We start from the raw sequence: 18,165 nt of genomic DNA, 5'->3' as shown, positions 1-18,165 counted from the left end.
TAATAAAAGATCTTTTATATCCAAGCAAATACGAAGTTGTTGTTTAGTTGACTCAAACCTGAATTCCGTACACAGAGTTTTCAAGCTTATACTTCAAGCCAGCAATTTCGGCGTCGTACGCGTATTCGTTCAATGCATCTTGGAATAACTCTGAAAAACAAAAATCAAAGCGCCGTTAAAAAGTTTAAAACAACTCTTAAAACACGCAAAAAGTTATGTTAAACAGATATCACGCCATATGGGGAAATTTGAGTCATATTGGCCGTAAAACGCTTAACCAACCAAGTCAAGAAATATATAAATATATACTTTTAGGCAGCGTTGTAATGACTTATTAGGTGCACTTAAGTCACTTTTGGCACTGTTTTCAAATTACCTAAGTCGACTTTTGGGAAAAATGAGTTAACTTGACTTAAGTCGTTTGGACAAATGACTTTGATTGAAATAAGGTTTTTTTCAATAAACAGATTTTTTTTTATAAAAATTGGTTATTTATCTTAATTGTTGCACTTCAAATAATTTGCTTGCCATATGTTGCGTTTATGTTAATTTTTAGTTGTGCTTCTAATCGAACTAGTTTACCAATTTTAATAGTTTAACGTTGAATTTTTATAACAAGGACTTGACTTAAAAAAAACGAAAAAAACATGCTAGTTGCTAAGTTTCAAAGATACTGCAAAAAAAATTACGACAATTTGTATAAAAATCAGACTAAAGGAGCTCGGGTATATTTTTTATATTAAAACGTCAAGCAAGAAAGACAAAATTAATGTCGTCAATACAGGAAAATCTATAAATAAGCTTTTTATGATTTAAAATCGTAAAAAAATTGGACTTATCTAGTCTACAAAGGAATTCATAAGCTGGACAAAACAACACATATCAAAATATTTTTGAAAACAAACGTCTAGGTTTAAATATTATTAACTTTATACGTGAACATTTTTAAATATGAAATATATTCGATACTGGCCCCTAGAAATGTCCGATACCCGATACATTAGGCCAAAAGTATCGCGATACGATACTAAATGACGTCATCATTATGCTCAAACAGGCAATATTGCTAACATTTATAGATTTAAAGGTGTTTTAAAAAAAAAAAAAGTTCATAAGGAAGTTTAGTTAGAAAACCGATACTACCACTTGGTATATTTGCATGTAATTAAGCAAAATTTGCTTTAGCGCCAAGTAGTTTATTGATCTCCAGTTCTTAACTTAAAAATTAAAAAAAAAATAATAAATCAATGTGAATAAATAAAAAATTACCTTTCAAGGATAAATGCGTTGGATCAAAAATCATGACTAAAATTCCCATAGTAATTCGGTAACGGATCGGCACTGACATCACCCTAATATTGGCCAAGTACCAACACTACAAATTAGCATCCTGTATCGGCCCCGATCCGATATTATCGGACATCAATACTGGCCGCAACAATATTGTTTAGTCAACCACAATGTTGTTTTTGTCAACCATCTATGCATAGTATATACCTTTCAAAATATTCAGATATAATTACCTGTGAACATGAAAACCATGTTGCAATATTGCGGGCTTATGTAGGAGATGGGAGAATAGAGTTCGATCATAATGTTGGCTTTCGGGAGAAAGAACTGGTCGTCTTGCTTGAACCATACTTTGGATAGTTGTGTGTTCTAGTAAAATACATTGGTCATATACATATTTTTTCTTTATATATATATTTTTTTTTGTATAATTTACAAGCTGTTATTATCTACCGAAAGTTTTAATCTACCACGTTATTATCTACCACAGACCAACCGAATCTGTCGATCAATGATGCCAGCAATGCAGAGAAAAAACGTAGCCTGCAGTGAGGTTCGAACTCACGCCCTTCGGTCATATCGGGACCGTCGCTATACTATCTGAGCAACACAGGCTACAATAGGAATATATATTGTTTGAATATAATTACAAGCTGTTAGTATCCACCAGAATCCACCACAAACCAACCGAATCTGTCGATCAATGATGCAAGCAAAGCAGGTTAGAAAAAAACTAGCCTGTAGTGAGGTTCGAACTCACGCCGTTGAGCTACACAGGCTTAGAGGACAGTAAGTGAAAAAACAACCATAGCACTGTTGCTTGTTACATTCCGTTAGTACAGTTAGTATCCAATACAATGTTATTTGTCCACCATTTTAATTCTTTCTCATAAAATAGTTTACTGAAGACTTGCCACATATGTAATGTCAGGTGCAAGTTTAGTAAAATTAGCGCTTTAATTATACAATTTTTTTTTTATTCTATAGTTTAAAAACTGTAAAATTTTAATAATTGTCACGGGCATGAAGTCAGTGAAAACATTAAGTGGTTTTCATGATATATATACAAACTGTTGCTACGAGGCACATTTATTAATCAAAATAGCTCCTCTCATAATTAAGCTTTTATATCAATCTTATAGTTTCTGTAGCACAGGGGTTCTTAAAGTTTTTGAATCGCGAACCTCTAAAAATAGGTTGGTTTGCGTGGACCAAGGTGGACTATAAAGTTGTTCAAATACCGTTAAATTACCAATAGACCTGGAGAAACCTGTCGTTTCCAGTCGTACTTAGTTGCAAATATTAAACAAATCTAAATACACGAGATAATAAAGCTATTTGTTTATTAATCGCCTTTCTTTTGAAAAAAAATAGTTCTGTTTTAAATTATACAATGAGATTGTAATGAGCCTTCATGCACTCAAAAAACTAGTCAACGTACCCCCTAGGAAAGTGTTTCTCAACCTATGGGTGGCGACCCAAAATTGGATGGCAGTTTAATTTGGTTGGGTCGCCGAATGTAGTAGTTTTAGATAGTTAGATTTATTGAGATTGGTTTTGACTGAGATTTCCCCAAAAACGCAAGAAAAAACATGGCTCATTTAACTTCATTCCAATTTATCAATTCTATTGTCACGTACACAAGACGGAGAGGCTTACCGAAATCAGCCTGATCAGGATTGTAGTGCAAGCAAGACCAGGATAGAAAAACGACCAGGATACACGACCTCCGGTCATACCGGGACCGTGAGTTCGAACCTCACCGCAGGCTAGTTGTTTTTCTACATATACGTTATTGAATTGGCCAGTACGACTGCAGAAGGGCTTGTTCGCAGAATACACATTGTGTTTATGTATGTTTTAGTTTCTGTTATCAAACTTACAAAAAGTTGGGTGAAAAGCATTGGGGCGCCATAGTCTCGCTGTTACACGTATAAGCTTATAGTATTAAGGTCGTAGCGAATAGGTTGAAAATCACTGCCCTAGATAATTGGTCTCCAACCTGTGGGCCGTGGCCCCATATGGGGTGACTAAAAGTTTTATGGGGTCGCCATCTCGCCAATTCCTGCACTTTCAGTGATTTTCCTGTGTTCGGGGTTTAAACAAGCCTAATTACTGTATTAAAAATGGTAAAAATCATTAAAAAATAATCTAAACTTGTGTATAATTGAAGCATTAATTAATCAATCGCTTGCGTAATTTAGTTTAAGGATTACTTATCTGGAAATAAACTGGGGTCGCATGTTTGACGCTGATTTCAGTTTAATTAAATTGGGGTAGGGTAATAAAAAGGCTGGAAACCACTGCCCTATAGAGGTCAATAGACCCCATCTTAAGAACACCTGCTGTAGCACAACAAAACCACACCTTGACAATCTGTGGTAGTTTTGGGCTGTTTTCTGACAAAGGCACGATATCGAAATTCGTGGCAATGAACTCGTTTGGATCCGGGATCCGGAATTTCTCATTTTTTCCGGGTGAAGCCCAGTTGGCGAGTTTGTTTTTGCAGATCTCTTCCACCTTGTATTCAGTTCCGTACCATCTCTCCGTCTTATCTGTGATGCCCTTGAAGGCTTTCGCCACGACGGTCATTCTACAATTGAAACAATCAGTTTAATTTGTTGACATACAGTACACATTTTGGTACGAAAAAGGGAAAATATAATATAAAATAATCGGCTGTCGGTTTGACGTTAGTGTGAGTAAATAATACTATGTTTAAAGACAATGAATCAATACGTGTTTTTATGAAAACTTAGTCCATTACAAACATATAATGAACAGCATGTGTATTCTTGAATTAATGGCTGGAGGTTGTAGTTAAATGATTAAATATGTAGTTAAATGAATAAATATCAAACACATACAGAAGTAGGTAGCATTTTGTGAACGTTTCGAATAAATCTTAAGACAACGGCTGGAGGTTGCAGACACTGTTGTAAACAAGTCATTTTGAAATAACAGAAGTCCGTGTCAAGTCACAATAAGAGCAAGCAATTCCAAGTCAAGTCCTTGTCAAAATTACATGTTTTAGACCGATTATTATGAGTAATACCTTAACCCAAAATAAAACGCATTACACAGCAAGCAAATTGTTTTATGTGCAAAAATTAGGATAAATAACCAAATTTAAAAAAAAAAGCTCAATGAAAACACTTTATCCCACCCAAGTAGTTTATCAAAAGTCAAGTCAAGTTATGTCATTTTTCCAAAATATTTCAGCCAAGTCAAGCCATTGGTCCAAATAGCTTAATTCAAGTCAAGTCATTTGTCAAAAGACTTAGGTCAAAGAAGTAATTTAAAAACATTGACTTAAGTGCACTTATGACTCAAGTCATTACAACACTGGTATTCACCTCATATTGTCAGGGTACAGCTTTCCCAGTAGCTCTTTTATAAGCTCTGGTTTGTATTCGCTGACTAGATAGCCAGCGGACAAACAATCTTCGAACGGAAAATACTGCATCGCTTCACTAAGCTTCAACACTGAAGATGTAGGACGCTGTTTATCTGCAAATATTAACATTTTTCGTTTACCAGAAAATTGTTTATGAAATTTCTAGGCAGATAAGTTAAGATTTAGCTGTTGTTCATGCATTTATGCCTGAGATGGAATTATTTTGCTTGTAATTTTTAAGGTTTTGTAGTGCGTCTTTGAAAAACTATACTATTAAAGTTAAATACGCTAGGTAGAAGTAGAACAACATCAATATGAGAATAATTGACGCTGTTTATCTACAAATATTTGAAATTAGCGTTTCCAAAAAAAAATAATTATTGTGTTAGTATTTGTTAAGTTATTGTGGTGCGACTTTGAAAATTATGCTATTTAAGCTAAATGCAGTTGGTAGATAATATTAGAAGTTTACATGTTTTTTACTAAAGTCAAGATAATAAAAATAGATGCTGTTTATCTTAATAAAAAATTTGTGCGCTTTCAAAAAAATGTAACGTTTTCCGTAGAGCTAGATCTGAAATTACCTAAAATCGATACAAGTTTTGTCATGCTTGCTTTATCGACAAGGAAGACAAAGTTTAGATTTAGGTTTAAACTATCAAAATTGGTAAATTCTTACAAAAATTGAGATTTCCCTGTTAAATTAAAAAAAAACAGAAAAAGAAGGCGAAACATAAATTTCAATAGGTCAGTGAGTAGCGTTTTTATCTTTCACTTATATTTGTGACAGCGAATAATTCGATTTTATCAAAAAATTGTTTTAATATATTTTCTTTGATACTACTGAAAAAAAAACGTTTATTGTGTTGCAAAGTTAACTGGGATGTTACTGTACTTTACAATAGATAATGCAGTAACCAGTTTCAGGGCATTAATTTACCAAAATTTGGAAAACTACAAAACAATGCGGACACTTATCAACTTCTTTTTTTAACAAGAAACAAAAGTAGAACTTTTAACGTGGATTATTTTCCAATAAACACACGAACTAATTTAAAGTTCCATTCACCTTTAAACCTTCAGCTAATATGCTTTCCACCATAAAATAGAATTTAACCATATTAGTAGATCAAGTAATGCATTATAGTAAATAGTAGGAGTGTAACTAAAAGTAACTAAAATTTTAGAACTATTAAACTACATGAACATCGTAAGCCACTGGTGCGCCGCGCGGAAATGAAAAAATGGTACAAAATTCTATATTAGTTTTAGAATTAGCAACTGAAAGTGAATTTCAGCAATAAGACCTAAATTAAACATTAACGTCGGAATAAGACCTAAACGGCCAATATAGGACTTTAACAACGTTTTACATAAACCCAAATCCCCCATAAAGTCACCACTTACTCCCCCAAAAAATCCACTCTGAACCAAAATTCCACCCATACCCTACCCAAACCTCTATCGAGGGCAAACAGTCCCGTGTCAAAACATCCCCAAATGCCACCGTTTAAAACATGGAGCTTGTAGGCCTGCGAATAACAGACACAATAACAGCCAATGCCACGGCGGCGGCGCCTAATCGTCTCATACCGATTCCCTGCGGATTTGGATGTTATTTAGGCCACTTAAATGTTATAGGCTATCGAAAATGTATTGGGTTTTATCAAGGCGTTGGCCGTTGGTGTTATTAACATGGTATGTTTTAACCTTAGAAACTTTTTAATCTGAACTCTGGAATTTAAAATTAAAAATATTTATGTAACATATTCCAACACGTGAATAGTTTAAAGTTGTCAATGCAAAATAAAAATGAAAACATTTTTTGCTTTGCGCTTTGCGCCGCCACGTTTTTTAAGTTTTACAAGTGCGCCCTGGGGTAAAAAGGTTAAGAAACACTGCATTAGATGCATATAATCAAAAGAAAACACATAAATTTTTATAAATAATAGAAAAACAAATATTGTAAAGTTATTAATAAAACTAGTTCCTCTGTTATATATGTTAAGTAAGTTAATTAAATAATATTTTAGAGTCTATTTTTTTAATAAAAAAATACCAACAATTTATATATAACTAAGCTATGTTTGCGGATTCCAGCCATAAGACTTAAATAAGAAGAACATCAACTTCGGAATAGAACACAGTTCGAAATAAGACCAAAATAGGACTAAATACCTAATGGTCGTAATAACGTCTAAATCGGAATAAGTCCTAACTCTGTAGATATTAGACCTAAATGGTCAGAATCAGAATTAAACATTTTACCTAGCCCCCAAACCCACCACTAAGTACAACACTGTCTGGTTTCTACTCTAATGATTTTAACCATAACCAAGTTGAACCCCTACCGTTAACCCCTAAAGGGCCAAAAAATGTGGTGCTAAAACAACGGGTCAAACCAGGGCGCCAATGCCAGACCGACGGCCCCCGATCATCTTATACCCTCTCCCAAGGCGTTATTTTGACCATTTAGGTTTTATTTCGACGAATTTCGGACATATTACAACAGTTTTAGGTCAAATCCAGACGATTAAAATGTTATTCTGTCGTCGATATTATTGTGTATTTGGCTTTATAATGTCGTTGCTTTTAACAAACTATGGCAATATGCAATATTCTGCTTTACATATTGTTGCCTTGTAGATCTTGGTGTGTGTTCCCATATTTACCTTTAAACCTGAACGCCATTTCGTTGATTTCTTTCAGTTCTTTCATGATCCATTCTTGTGGACCAACTTCCCTGACCATTTCAATGTACTGGAACATACAGGTGATAATGTCATCTGTGTGCTCTGTTGGAAAACAACAACTATAATTATATACTACGTGCTTTTAAAATCAACATGGTCATGCTTTAATTTAGACCTTTTATAGACGATAAGCTTTTGAAAAGAACCAGGCATGCCCAAATTTCGACTTTTTATGTGGTTTTAAAAACAACTAGAAATGCTTAATTTTAAATTTAGCTTTTTAAAACAACTAAAAATGCTTAAATTTAAACTTTTTATGGACTATAAACATTAAAGAAAAAGAAATGCTTAAAATAAGACAAATAGGAATACTACAGTGTGGGGCATACTACAGTGTGGTATACTATATTAAGGTTTTATCAAATGTATTAAAAAAATACTTTAAAATTAAAATTTATATCAGCAAAAATACAGCTATTTTACCAAGTTTGAAATCACTACAGCAAAGTTTTTTTTGACAGCTTACCCAGTCCGTCTTCCGTGAGATCAACCTGAATCATGAAGAAATCAAACCCCCGTGATCCACCATGGCATCCGGCAACCAGGGCGTTCACCCAACCCTTCTCTTTCAAGTAGGACAACAGGCTACCCGGGCCCTCGTGGCCGATAAGATGGCCCAGGTAATGGCCGGGCTAAAAAACAAATGATTTCACTTTAAAAAGGGGCAATTTTTAAAGAGATAACTTAAGGGCTTTTCTACAGATCAAAGTAGAGTTATAGCCCATACAAAAGTAGTATATCGAAAGTCATCGCAGACTCAACAAATCTGTCGATCAATGATGCAAGCAGAGCAGGCTAGAAAAACAACTAGTCTTAAGTTCTTAAGTGTGGTTCGAACCCACGACCTTAAGCCATACCGGGACCGTGGCTTTACCAACTGAGCAATACAGGCTTAGAGAGGAGCGAATCGAGAAACAACCATACGCCAATGCTTGCTCAATCTGTTAGTACAAGCAACTTCATATTGAAGGGGATCCACAGTACCATATCATTTATTCAATGAAACATATGTACACACATATGAGTTTTAACAACTGAGATCTAGCCCTTCTGAAGCTGCTTATCGACCAACGATTACGGCTTACGTATCATTACATCGAAAGCCATTGTAGACTAACCGAGTTTGTCGATCTATGATGCAAGAAAGGCAGGCTAGAAAAACAACTTTAGTCTTCGGTAAGGTTCGAATTCACGGCCTATGGTCATACAGGACCGTCGCTCTACCAACTATGCTACACAGGCTCTACGTTCTTAATTATATACTACACCAGATGTTTTTGGAAAAACTAACCAAAATTATTTGATCCATGCAACAAGTTAACGAATTCAGTAAGTGATCATTTTAACAAATTAAAGGGCTTTTGCACAGATAAAAGTAAAAGTAAAGCCGATACAGAAGTAACTGAAACGTTGGATTTATTTCGTGAGTCTTTGCTGAAATACAATTAACCATTTCATAGCCAGACGTGCAGCGTAGTGACAATATCTTACATTTCTTTCGTGTGCGTATTTCAAAAAATAAAATTAGTGATGATATGTTAATAAAACACAAATCTAGGTTTTTATTTTAATTGCCCGTTTTTCGCGGGCGAAATGTTTTGACAAACTTTGCTGAAACTGCATTTTGGTGCTCCTAAAGGCGAATAAATTGGTTCAACCCCTTGGCACATTTTCCAAGGTTTAATCCACAGTTGGTAGAGCAACGGTTCCCGATATGACTGGAGGTCGTGAGTTCAAACCACACCGCAGGCTAGTTTTACGAACAGAATGCAGCAGGCAACGGTGCTATAATTGTTTGTCGACTTGCTCCCATCTGAGCCTGTGTAGCTCAGTTGGTAGAGCGACGGTCCCAGTATGGTTGTCAGATCGAGCCTCACCGCAGCCTAATTGTTTTTCTAGTCTAGCCTGTTTGCACTACAATTCTCAATAAGCCGTCTTATTTCGGCCAGCCGTTCCGAAGGCATCGGTAATGCAACAAGTTAATGAATTCAACAAGTGAACCTTTCAACCAACAACTATATGCTTTATCCGTCATTCTCGATAATCAAGCTAAATCATTCTGATAGTTTAACAACACAAAATTGCCATTACTTACGTTTGACTTGTACTCATTGGTGTAGTCTTTAACAGGAAACATCAACAACAAGTTTCTCAAGTCTTTGATGGGATTAACTTTGATGCAAGTCTAGAAAACAACACAAACAGTTTCATTAGAACAGGGGTTCTTAAACTGGGGTCCATGGACCCCTTGGGGGTCCGGAAACTAGTTTTAGGGGGTCCATGAAGGCCTAATTAAAGAACAAGTGTATACTTAAAGTGTATACTTTAATTAATTTTTAAAATAAAACACTTTAATTAAAAATTAAACGGTTTTGCACTGAATGTATATTAGTTAGATTCCACTCCATTTAACTTTCACATTTTTCGGACCGAAATAACAGAGTCATGAAGTCTATTTGTATTGTGACGTCATTATGGAGCATTTCTTGCCTACCGGGGTCCATACAAAGCACAAAAAAAAGTTAGGTGTCCGCGGAAAAAAAAGTTTAAGAACCCCTGCGTTAGAAGGTATTTTTTTAAATTTAAGTTAGATATAAACTGCAGTTAACTGACAGTTATAATGGAGGCCTAGAGCCAGTGTTGTAAACAAGTAATTTTAAAATGACTATAGTCCCACCTAAGTAATTTGTAAATTTTAACTAAAGTTTTAGAACTTAAGTGTAAGTCAAGTCATTTTTTAAACAAGTCAAATCCCAGTCAAGTCACAATTAGAGCAAGTCAATTCCATTTCAACCCAAGTCATTTGTCCAAAAGATTTAAGTCAAGTCAAGTTATTTAAAAACAGTTTCCTAAGTGAGTTCATATTGATAATGTTCTGTCTGTATTGTTTCCCTGAAGTCTTCTTTACTTTTATCTTTAAACTCGTTGATTTGTTTAATGGGGAAAATGGCGGTGCTGGGCATATAGATTAATCTATTAATATTTGTAAATTCGTAAGACGAACGCAGGGACGTTCAGGGACGGGACCAAAAAAACGAAAAAGTTTGCCCAAAAATGCTTGTCACCAGAATGTTGACAATATTCTGCCAGCCTGATCACCTGACTCGATAACCAATTTGTGGTCCTTTGTTGATCCCTAATTACTGTTTTGTGTTTGCACCTGTAGCGACAAATAAACAGTTCTCTTATCTTATCTTTTGGCCCTATTTTAAAAATAGCTAAGATGTGTCAGTAGTAACAAGACGACCATTTTAAAAAGATAGCTGAGTTTTGTTTAAATATATGATATGTTAAAAATTGCTATATATTTCAAAACATTAATAATTCTTAAAGGCTTAAAGTCAGCCTGATCAGAACTATAGTGCAAGCAAGGACAGGCTAGAAAAACAACTAGCCTGCGGTGAGGTTCGAACTCACGACCTCGGGTCATACCGGGACCGTTGCTCTAGTCATAGTACACTAGATATAACGGAATGTCGCGAGTTCGAACCTCACCGCAGGCTAGTTGTTTTTCGCCTAGCCTTCCTTGCACTGTAATCCTGAAGAGAATGACTAATCTCGGCAAGCCTTTTCAAGGGATGTTTACTATATACGTGTGTCGTTGGCCAGTACGACTCCTGAAGGGTTTGATCACAGAACACATATTGTGTATATGTGCGTTTCAGTTGATGTCAATAGTCGATATATATTTAAATACAAGACATGTCCAGAAAATTAATTTTCTTCCTATAAAACTGAGAAATATTTTGGTATAGATTAAATTAAAAAATATTTTCATTTTACTTTAAATAAATTACCTTCAGTTGATCAGTTGAATAGGGTGACTTCTCATATACAGGAAGCGCTACATTCTTGTTGGCAATATCGCTAAACAATTCTAAAACCAAGTTTGACAATTCGTCCAAGGATTCCCGCCCCAACACAGCAAGGGACATGATATTAGACGAGTAGTTTTTGCTGTGAAACTTCAAAAGTTCATCTCGAATGCATATGTTTTTCTCCTTTGGTTGTGTGTCGAGAGTATAGGTGTTGCCTAAAAGACACACAAGTTTTTACAACACTGTAGGGAAATGCTATTTTTGGCAATTTTATGCATATTTGCGCTTTGCACTGAAACTGATGATCCCTACCCTATAACGCGAAATATACGTTTGTAAAATTTTAAGAAATGATTTTTTGTGTTATACCTGTTTGGGTTTTCAAATAATCAGGTATGCCATTGCCATGAAACCGTTGTTTAAGTTTGTTATTTTGTAATTTTTACTGTTTTGTGCTGAAGCGCAAAACAATACCACCAACTAATTGATTTAACAGCAAGTAGCAAAAATGTAGTTGAACAAGATAAAAGCTCAAGAAAAAACTGCAGCAAAAAATGATTGATTCGAATTAAGCAGCTCTACTTGATTCATTCAAGTTCATTCGAATAAATATAGTGACAATGCCTTTGTTGGCAATATATATTTATATTATTTAAGATCTTTAATATTATCCAACCGGTATTGCTAGCTTGCTAGAGTACTCTGCTCAATGACTGTTGATTTTAAAAAGAGCCGTAAAAAGATCAAGCAGTTCATTAAAAATAAATTTTATTAATTTCAACAAACCACATCAAAGAAGGCAAAATGTTTGTCTTCCCATCTACTCTGAAACGACCTATTTTCTTACTAAGGAAGGCAAGCTTTTATCGAAAGTTGTTTTGAAATAGCGGTATGTTATGTGTAGGGATGGATCCAGTATTTTTGTTTAGTGGGTATAAAAATTTTCAGGTATGACGCCACAAAGTAACGTAATCAAACAATTAAACCAAAAACGCCTGCTGTTGTCAAATGAACTCGTGCGCAAATATGCCCCTGATAAATTATTTTATTTTTTAAACCCTAATGGGAGCCGCTAAAAAGACGTTTAGGAGCCGCGGTTGAGAACCACTGGTCAAGGTGATTTCCCATATAACATATTCAGTGCTACATTGGCTCAGAACAAGTTTACAACCGAATCGCATCTTTAGTTTTTCCAGGAGACATGTAAAACCGTTTTAGCAGAATTTATAATTCATATGAATTTGCACTCGCCGGTCGGGTGAGTGTTTAACAATCGGGAAAATATAACACTCGCCTAAAATGTTGCAAGCCAAAAACAATATCTCAACATTTTTTTAGAGAACTACAACAAAGGCCAGTATTATATTTCAATGCATCAACCGTCCATAAGTTACACAGCAATAAAGTTATATATTTGTGCTTCTCAAAAGGAAACTGCTGCATGTTTTTACAGTTTTTGAATAGTATTTTAAAGTACATGCGGCCTGCAAACTTACGTCAAATCAAAATGGTTTCCATTAATTCAACACAGGGGTGTCCAACAAGCGGCATGGGTTCCAAATGTGGCACATGACCTAATATAAAATGGCACGCAAGCCCTAGCCAAAACACTTAATTTAGTTTTCAGCCAATTGTCAAAAAATGCTTAATTTGTTATTCAGCCAAATGCAATTGTTTATACACAATATAAAACAATAGCGACAATTCCGACAACTAACAATTACTTCTAATATTCTAACATAATACTGTTGTAGAGGCTAGCATTCACATAAAAAGCCTATATACGATTTTGGTCAAATATGAATGGTTTAATAAGAATATCAAAGCCCATACAGAAGTATGTATCAGGTATCTGTATGGGCTTTGATATTCTTATAACGTCTTACTACAACCTCCAACCATTATGCTCCAATGAATGGTTTACTTGATTAAATAAAGAAATGTTTTTCATGAGCAAATAAAGGTTGTTATTACTTAAAAAAAGTAAAAAAAAAATTTTATTAGAAATTAGTTACTAAATTTGGCACGGAAAGAAGTTGCAAGATAAAAATTGGCACGCCGGCATGTTTGAGTTGGACACCAACGATTTAACCTGTCTTTCTATGACATATTCAGTGCAGCCTGACATGTGCTTACCAGTTCCGAACTTGGAGTAGGCATGTGTCGGGTCGGAAGTTGAATGATCAAGTTCCTGTAAGCGCCAGGCATCGGACATCACGTTCTTCTCATGCTCCGAATTGACAGCTTTTAACTCGCGATCTGTGCAGCTCGCGTCGAACAGTGGCGAAATGAAGAACTGGGCAAACCTGGAAAATTTTAAAGCAACATTTTTTTCTTTTTTAGTTTCTTTTAATTAAAATTCTTTTGAACAGCATTTACATCAGTGTTTCATAACCTTTTTAGCGCTCGTAACCTTTAAGCTTTCATGAAATTTTCTCATAGCCGCTGTATACAGAGTCCGACGGAAGTAAATATAGGCCTAATCGTAATAATAGGAAATAAACTAAGTGCATTTACATCTTAGAATTTAGATCCAAGCAACATCATATTTTGTCGGCATTTTTACGTGTTAAATGCATGCATTAATTACAGTCTTGTAAGCTCAACATTATTTACAACACATAAAGTCAATTTTCTAATGGCTTTTTTTGTTGCTTTTCGTAAGTTACGCATTCTTGACAAATAAGCCTAAATAACGCATATTTTCACACTGCATGTCGTACCCCCTGCTTTGGTGCTTCATACCACCAAGGGGTACACGTACCCCTGATTAAGAACCCCTGAATTACATGATAATAATAATAATAGTATTAGAGGACTTCAATGAAGATGCATACACAATACACATACGTGTACAACAAATGTAATGTTGTAGCGAACCTACCGATGTGCATCCACGTTCATCGAAGCGTGCAGATCGCCTTTTTCCTATTTCGCAATTGTACATTTATAAACGCGTGTTTGTGCTTTTGCTACCTATTTACCTTAACTTAACCATGTCGCAGCTACGCAATAAAGCACCAACCGCTTTAATGTAGCCTTCCTGAAGTGGTTGTTTGATCAAATATATCAACCGAATCAGCCGATCATTTAATGATAGTAATGCACGCCAGGCTAGAAAAACAACTGACATACCGGTATGACCAAAGGTCGTGAGTTCGAATCTCACCGCAGCCTAGTTGTTTTTCTAGCCTAGCTTACATGAATATCCCTAATTAAACGATTCGATTAATCTGTTGAATACTTAAGGTGTAATATAGGATTTCATAATAAAATAGCTCACGCCGAATAGAAGGGAAACAAAGAACTGTGCAAACCTGGAAAATTTAGAACAACTTCAAAATGAATGACAAAGCCAAAAACGGCCGATAAAATCGACATCATCCTAAAATGACGTTTCCATACGCACTTGTATCTAGGGTTGTAATGAGTTAAGTCCATGACTTAACTTGACTTAAGTGCACTTTATTCAATGTTTTCAAATAACTTGGCTTGACTTAAAGTCTTTTGGATAATGATTAAATTAAAATGAAGTGCTATCATTAGGAATTCTTCATTATAAAATTGGTTTATTTATCCTATGTTTATACATGAAACAATTTACTTCTAAAATGTTGCATTTTTGTTATTATTTAGTTGAGATATTGCTCATTGGACCAGTTTACCCATTTTAATAGTTTAACGTTTAATTTTTATGACAAGGACTTGATTGGGACTTGACTTTTTTTATTCTAAATGACTTGACTTAAACTTAAGGTTTTTTCCAAATGACTTGACTGGATATTAATTTTTTTTTCACATAGATAAAACAGCAATTGCTTTTTTACACCAAATATCTACTGTTTTTTTTAACAAGCAGAGTCTTTGTAAAAAATATCAAGCACAGTCTTGGTAAAGCAGCTTTCATTGTTGATTGCAAAATGAACAAACAAATAAATAAGTGTGTGTAAATGTTTTATGGCAAAAACTTGAAAACCTCTTAAGTGCTGTTCTAAATAAAGTAATGCCTAAAAGTCTAGTTAAAGCAAAACATTTTTGAGGACATTTGACAAAGAACTGCACATTTTAAAATTTAGTTTACATTTTTTTAAATAGTTCACAAAAAAAGAAACAAGCATGGTTTACCTATCAAGGATTCCTTTCAAATGTTCATGGCCAATGTCAAAGTAGTAGTTCGTGTGGTCTCCACTTGTGAAGGCATTACAACCCCCGGCATGTTGTTGAATAAACTGCAAGGAAGGTAACAAATTAACTTAATTCACTCGTGGTGGTAAAGGAAAATTTGATAATATAACAACCTTTCGTTTATACTGATGCATTCCTAATTATGATATGAATGTATGTATTATTTATTATTATAATTGTGCTCATAGTTGGACGAGTTATATATATACAAAATAAAAACTTGCCTCGCACAATTTTAAATACCGTACAATGAATGTATGGGACTGCTATGAAATGGCCAATAACTACATAAACTGAAGAAGTTTAAATAATAGCTTGTTTCCTAAGAAAAGGGCTTAAGAGTCTCACACCTGGACAGCAGCCAACAGTTTTTTTAACCTAGTAAAATCACACAGTTTATATAAGTTTGCTGAACTGGATAATGTCATACAGTGGTAATTTTTTGGCGAATTTATTTGTATGGTTTTAGCAATAATAATATATAAGTATCTTTAACAAACAAATAGTAAAAATTATAGCACTTTAAATGTTTAAGTTTTATTTCTTTGTTTAAATGTAAAATAAATAGTTCATTGTAAGGTCAAAAGGTTATCATTTAAAAAATAACATGTAATGCAAACCCTAAATGGAATAATGAAACTAAATAGGTGTATAACAACTGTTTAGTTTTAAAGTATTGTTCCATACAAAAGCGCTGTCCATACCACAACCACTGGTCTATACCATGGTATGGCAAACATTTTACATGTTATCAAATATAACTCTTTTTCTTGCACTTACCTTGCTGTATTCATCCTCGTCGGGATATTTTTCAGTTCCGAGAAACAACATGTGTTCGCAGAAATGAGCAAGGCCAAAAAGTTCATCTGGGTCTGACATGGATCCTAAAAAATAGTAACATTTTTAATGCAGCACAGATTGTGAGTCATAATTTTATTTATATTTTTTGGAGCATAATGTTTGGAGGTTGTAGTAAGACGTAATAGGAATACCAATGCCCATACAGAAGTAGGAAGCGTTTTTTAAACGTTTCAATTGGCTCTTTATCTTAAAGTTTAAAAACAAAAACCAGGGATATGGTAAAATACGAGCATGGCAAACTTATGGATAACAAATAAATTATAAAATTACATTGGGCTTCTAATATGTTTTAAGGTTATCTATGTGTCAGCGTAGCAATGATTGGCAAGTAGAAAACTGTTGCCAATGGTTACAAGTACCGTGAAATACACCCTTTTATATATACATTTAATATTAATCATAGGTACTTATGTTTTTTGTGGGTAATATGTGTTATAAACCAGGCGAAAAAGTTTAGCAAGTTGCAATTGCCATAAAATCCGCTAAACCTAATAAACTTGAAGTGAAATAGCTCACAAAACTTAAGCTGATCTTACAATTTTGGTAGTATTTCATTTACAACCTTACAAAAATAACCTTTAATATAAAAAAAAAACAGCATAAGAAGGGCTAAATCACAGTTGTGACACATATATGTTTGTGTATCGTTTATCGAATAATGTGCTACTGTAGTGTAGAATCCCTGTGAAGTGTTTGTGCAGAATGTAGCAAGCATTGGCGAATGGTTGCTTCTTGACTAACTTCTCTCTGAGCCTGTGTAGCTCAGTTGGTAGAGCGACGGTCCCGGTATGGCCGGAGGCCTTAAGTTCGAACCACACCACAGGCTAGTTATTTTTCTAGCCTGCTTTACTTGCATCATTGATCAACAGACTCGGTATGACAGTAAGCCATAATGGTTTGTCAAAAGCAGCTACATAAGGACTAGATCACAGTTGTTAAACAAATATGTGTGCGCTTTTTTATTTGATATTAAAACTCACATCCCGCACAAATTTTAACAGTACCCTTATTACATCTTCACGATTTAAAACTACCCAAACATCTCCCTGCGCAATATCCAAAAATTCCAGTCTCAAATATATAACAAGATACTTACCAACATTAACATCCATTGAAGCAGCACTCTTGTCAGTTTTCGGGTCGCTGACAACCATCACTTTCATACCATTCTTCAGTTTGATTCCTCGGTATTGTCTTTTGTCAGACTCTGACTGTAGGATATTGTCATGAACACTACAATAGGAAAAAAAAACAACACAAATTTCGGTAAAATGTTGGCCAGAAAATTACATTACAAAAATTATTGTTAATTTTGCCTGACAAAGAACATATAAAAACTAAAATTTGTTTTAATCTTTAGTGTCAAACCAGTCTACATTATGTGAGCAGACTTATTTTTTTTTATTTAGCTTTTAAAAATTAGATTAGAATTAAAAGTAGAGCATTTTAGTATTTTCCAAATTAGATTAGATTTACAATTAGATTAATTTTGTTTTCTTAAATCAGATAAGAATTAGCACTACCAAATGCTTGAAAACCAGAATTTGAACTAGATTTACATTAAATTATTAACAATCAATTTTATTTAAATTTATTCTCAAAAGAATGCGAATGGTTAATATTTGTGTGCTAATGTTATATGCTTTAGAAAAGCATATTCTCTAGAGACTGTAAAAATGACCAAAAAGTCATTCCAATTGAAGAGTAATTCAAATTCCTAAAGAAAAATGCTGTTGGACAAAGTAGCATTTTTACTAAAATCTGAATTAGTTTAAAGAGCAAAAAAAAGAAATGGCGCATTTTTTCTAATTCATTTAGAAAACTAGAATTATCTAGTTGTTCAAGTCTGTATGTGACAGAT

At 34.3% G+C, this 18,165-nt stretch overlaps 1 protein-coding gene across 1 annotated transcript in view; it reads right to left on the bottom strand.

Annotated features, from left to right (window-relative positions):
• The window catches only part of LOC146141593 (insulin-degrading enzyme-like), a 28,490-nt gene that overhangs the window by 9,602 nt on the left and 723 nt on the right, over positions 1-18,165 (bottom strand). Inside the window, exons 2-13 of the mRNA XM_083390424.1 lie at positions 17,401-17,537; positions 16,224-16,327; positions 15,384-15,487; positions 13,395-13,564; positions 11,238-11,473; positions 9,536-9,625; positions 7,907-8,072; positions 7,360-7,482; positions 4,647-4,800; positions 3,658-3,883; positions 1,524-1,659; positions 59-150 (exon numbers count right to left, since the gene is read on the bottom strand). Of these exons, the coding sequence (XP_083246550.1) occupies positions 59-150; positions 1,524-1,659; positions 3,658-3,883; positions 4,647-4,800; positions 7,360-7,482; positions 7,907-8,072; positions 9,536-9,625; positions 11,238-11,473; positions 13,395-13,564; positions 15,384-15,487; positions 16,224-16,327; positions 17,401-17,537 (1,738 nt within the window). The remainder of the gene's footprint in view (positions 1-58; positions 151-1,523; positions 1,660-3,657; positions 3,884-4,646; positions 4,801-7,359; positions 7,483-7,906; positions 8,073-9,535; positions 9,626-11,237; positions 11,474-13,394; positions 13,565-15,383; positions 15,488-16,223; positions 16,328-17,400; positions 17,538-18,165) is intronic.

The sequence above is a fragment of the Ascidiella aspersa genome, chromosome 5, assembly GCF_963924565.1.
Source record: "Ascidiella aspersa chromosome 5, kaAscAspe10.2, whole genome shotgun sequence".
Taxonomy (NCBI): Eukaryota; Metazoa; Chordata; class Ascidiacea; order Phlebobranchia; family Ascidiidae; genus Ascidiella; species Ascidiella aspersa.
Note: the sequence above shows the minus strand (reverse complement) of the source record. Positions and strands in the feature narration are given on the sequence as shown.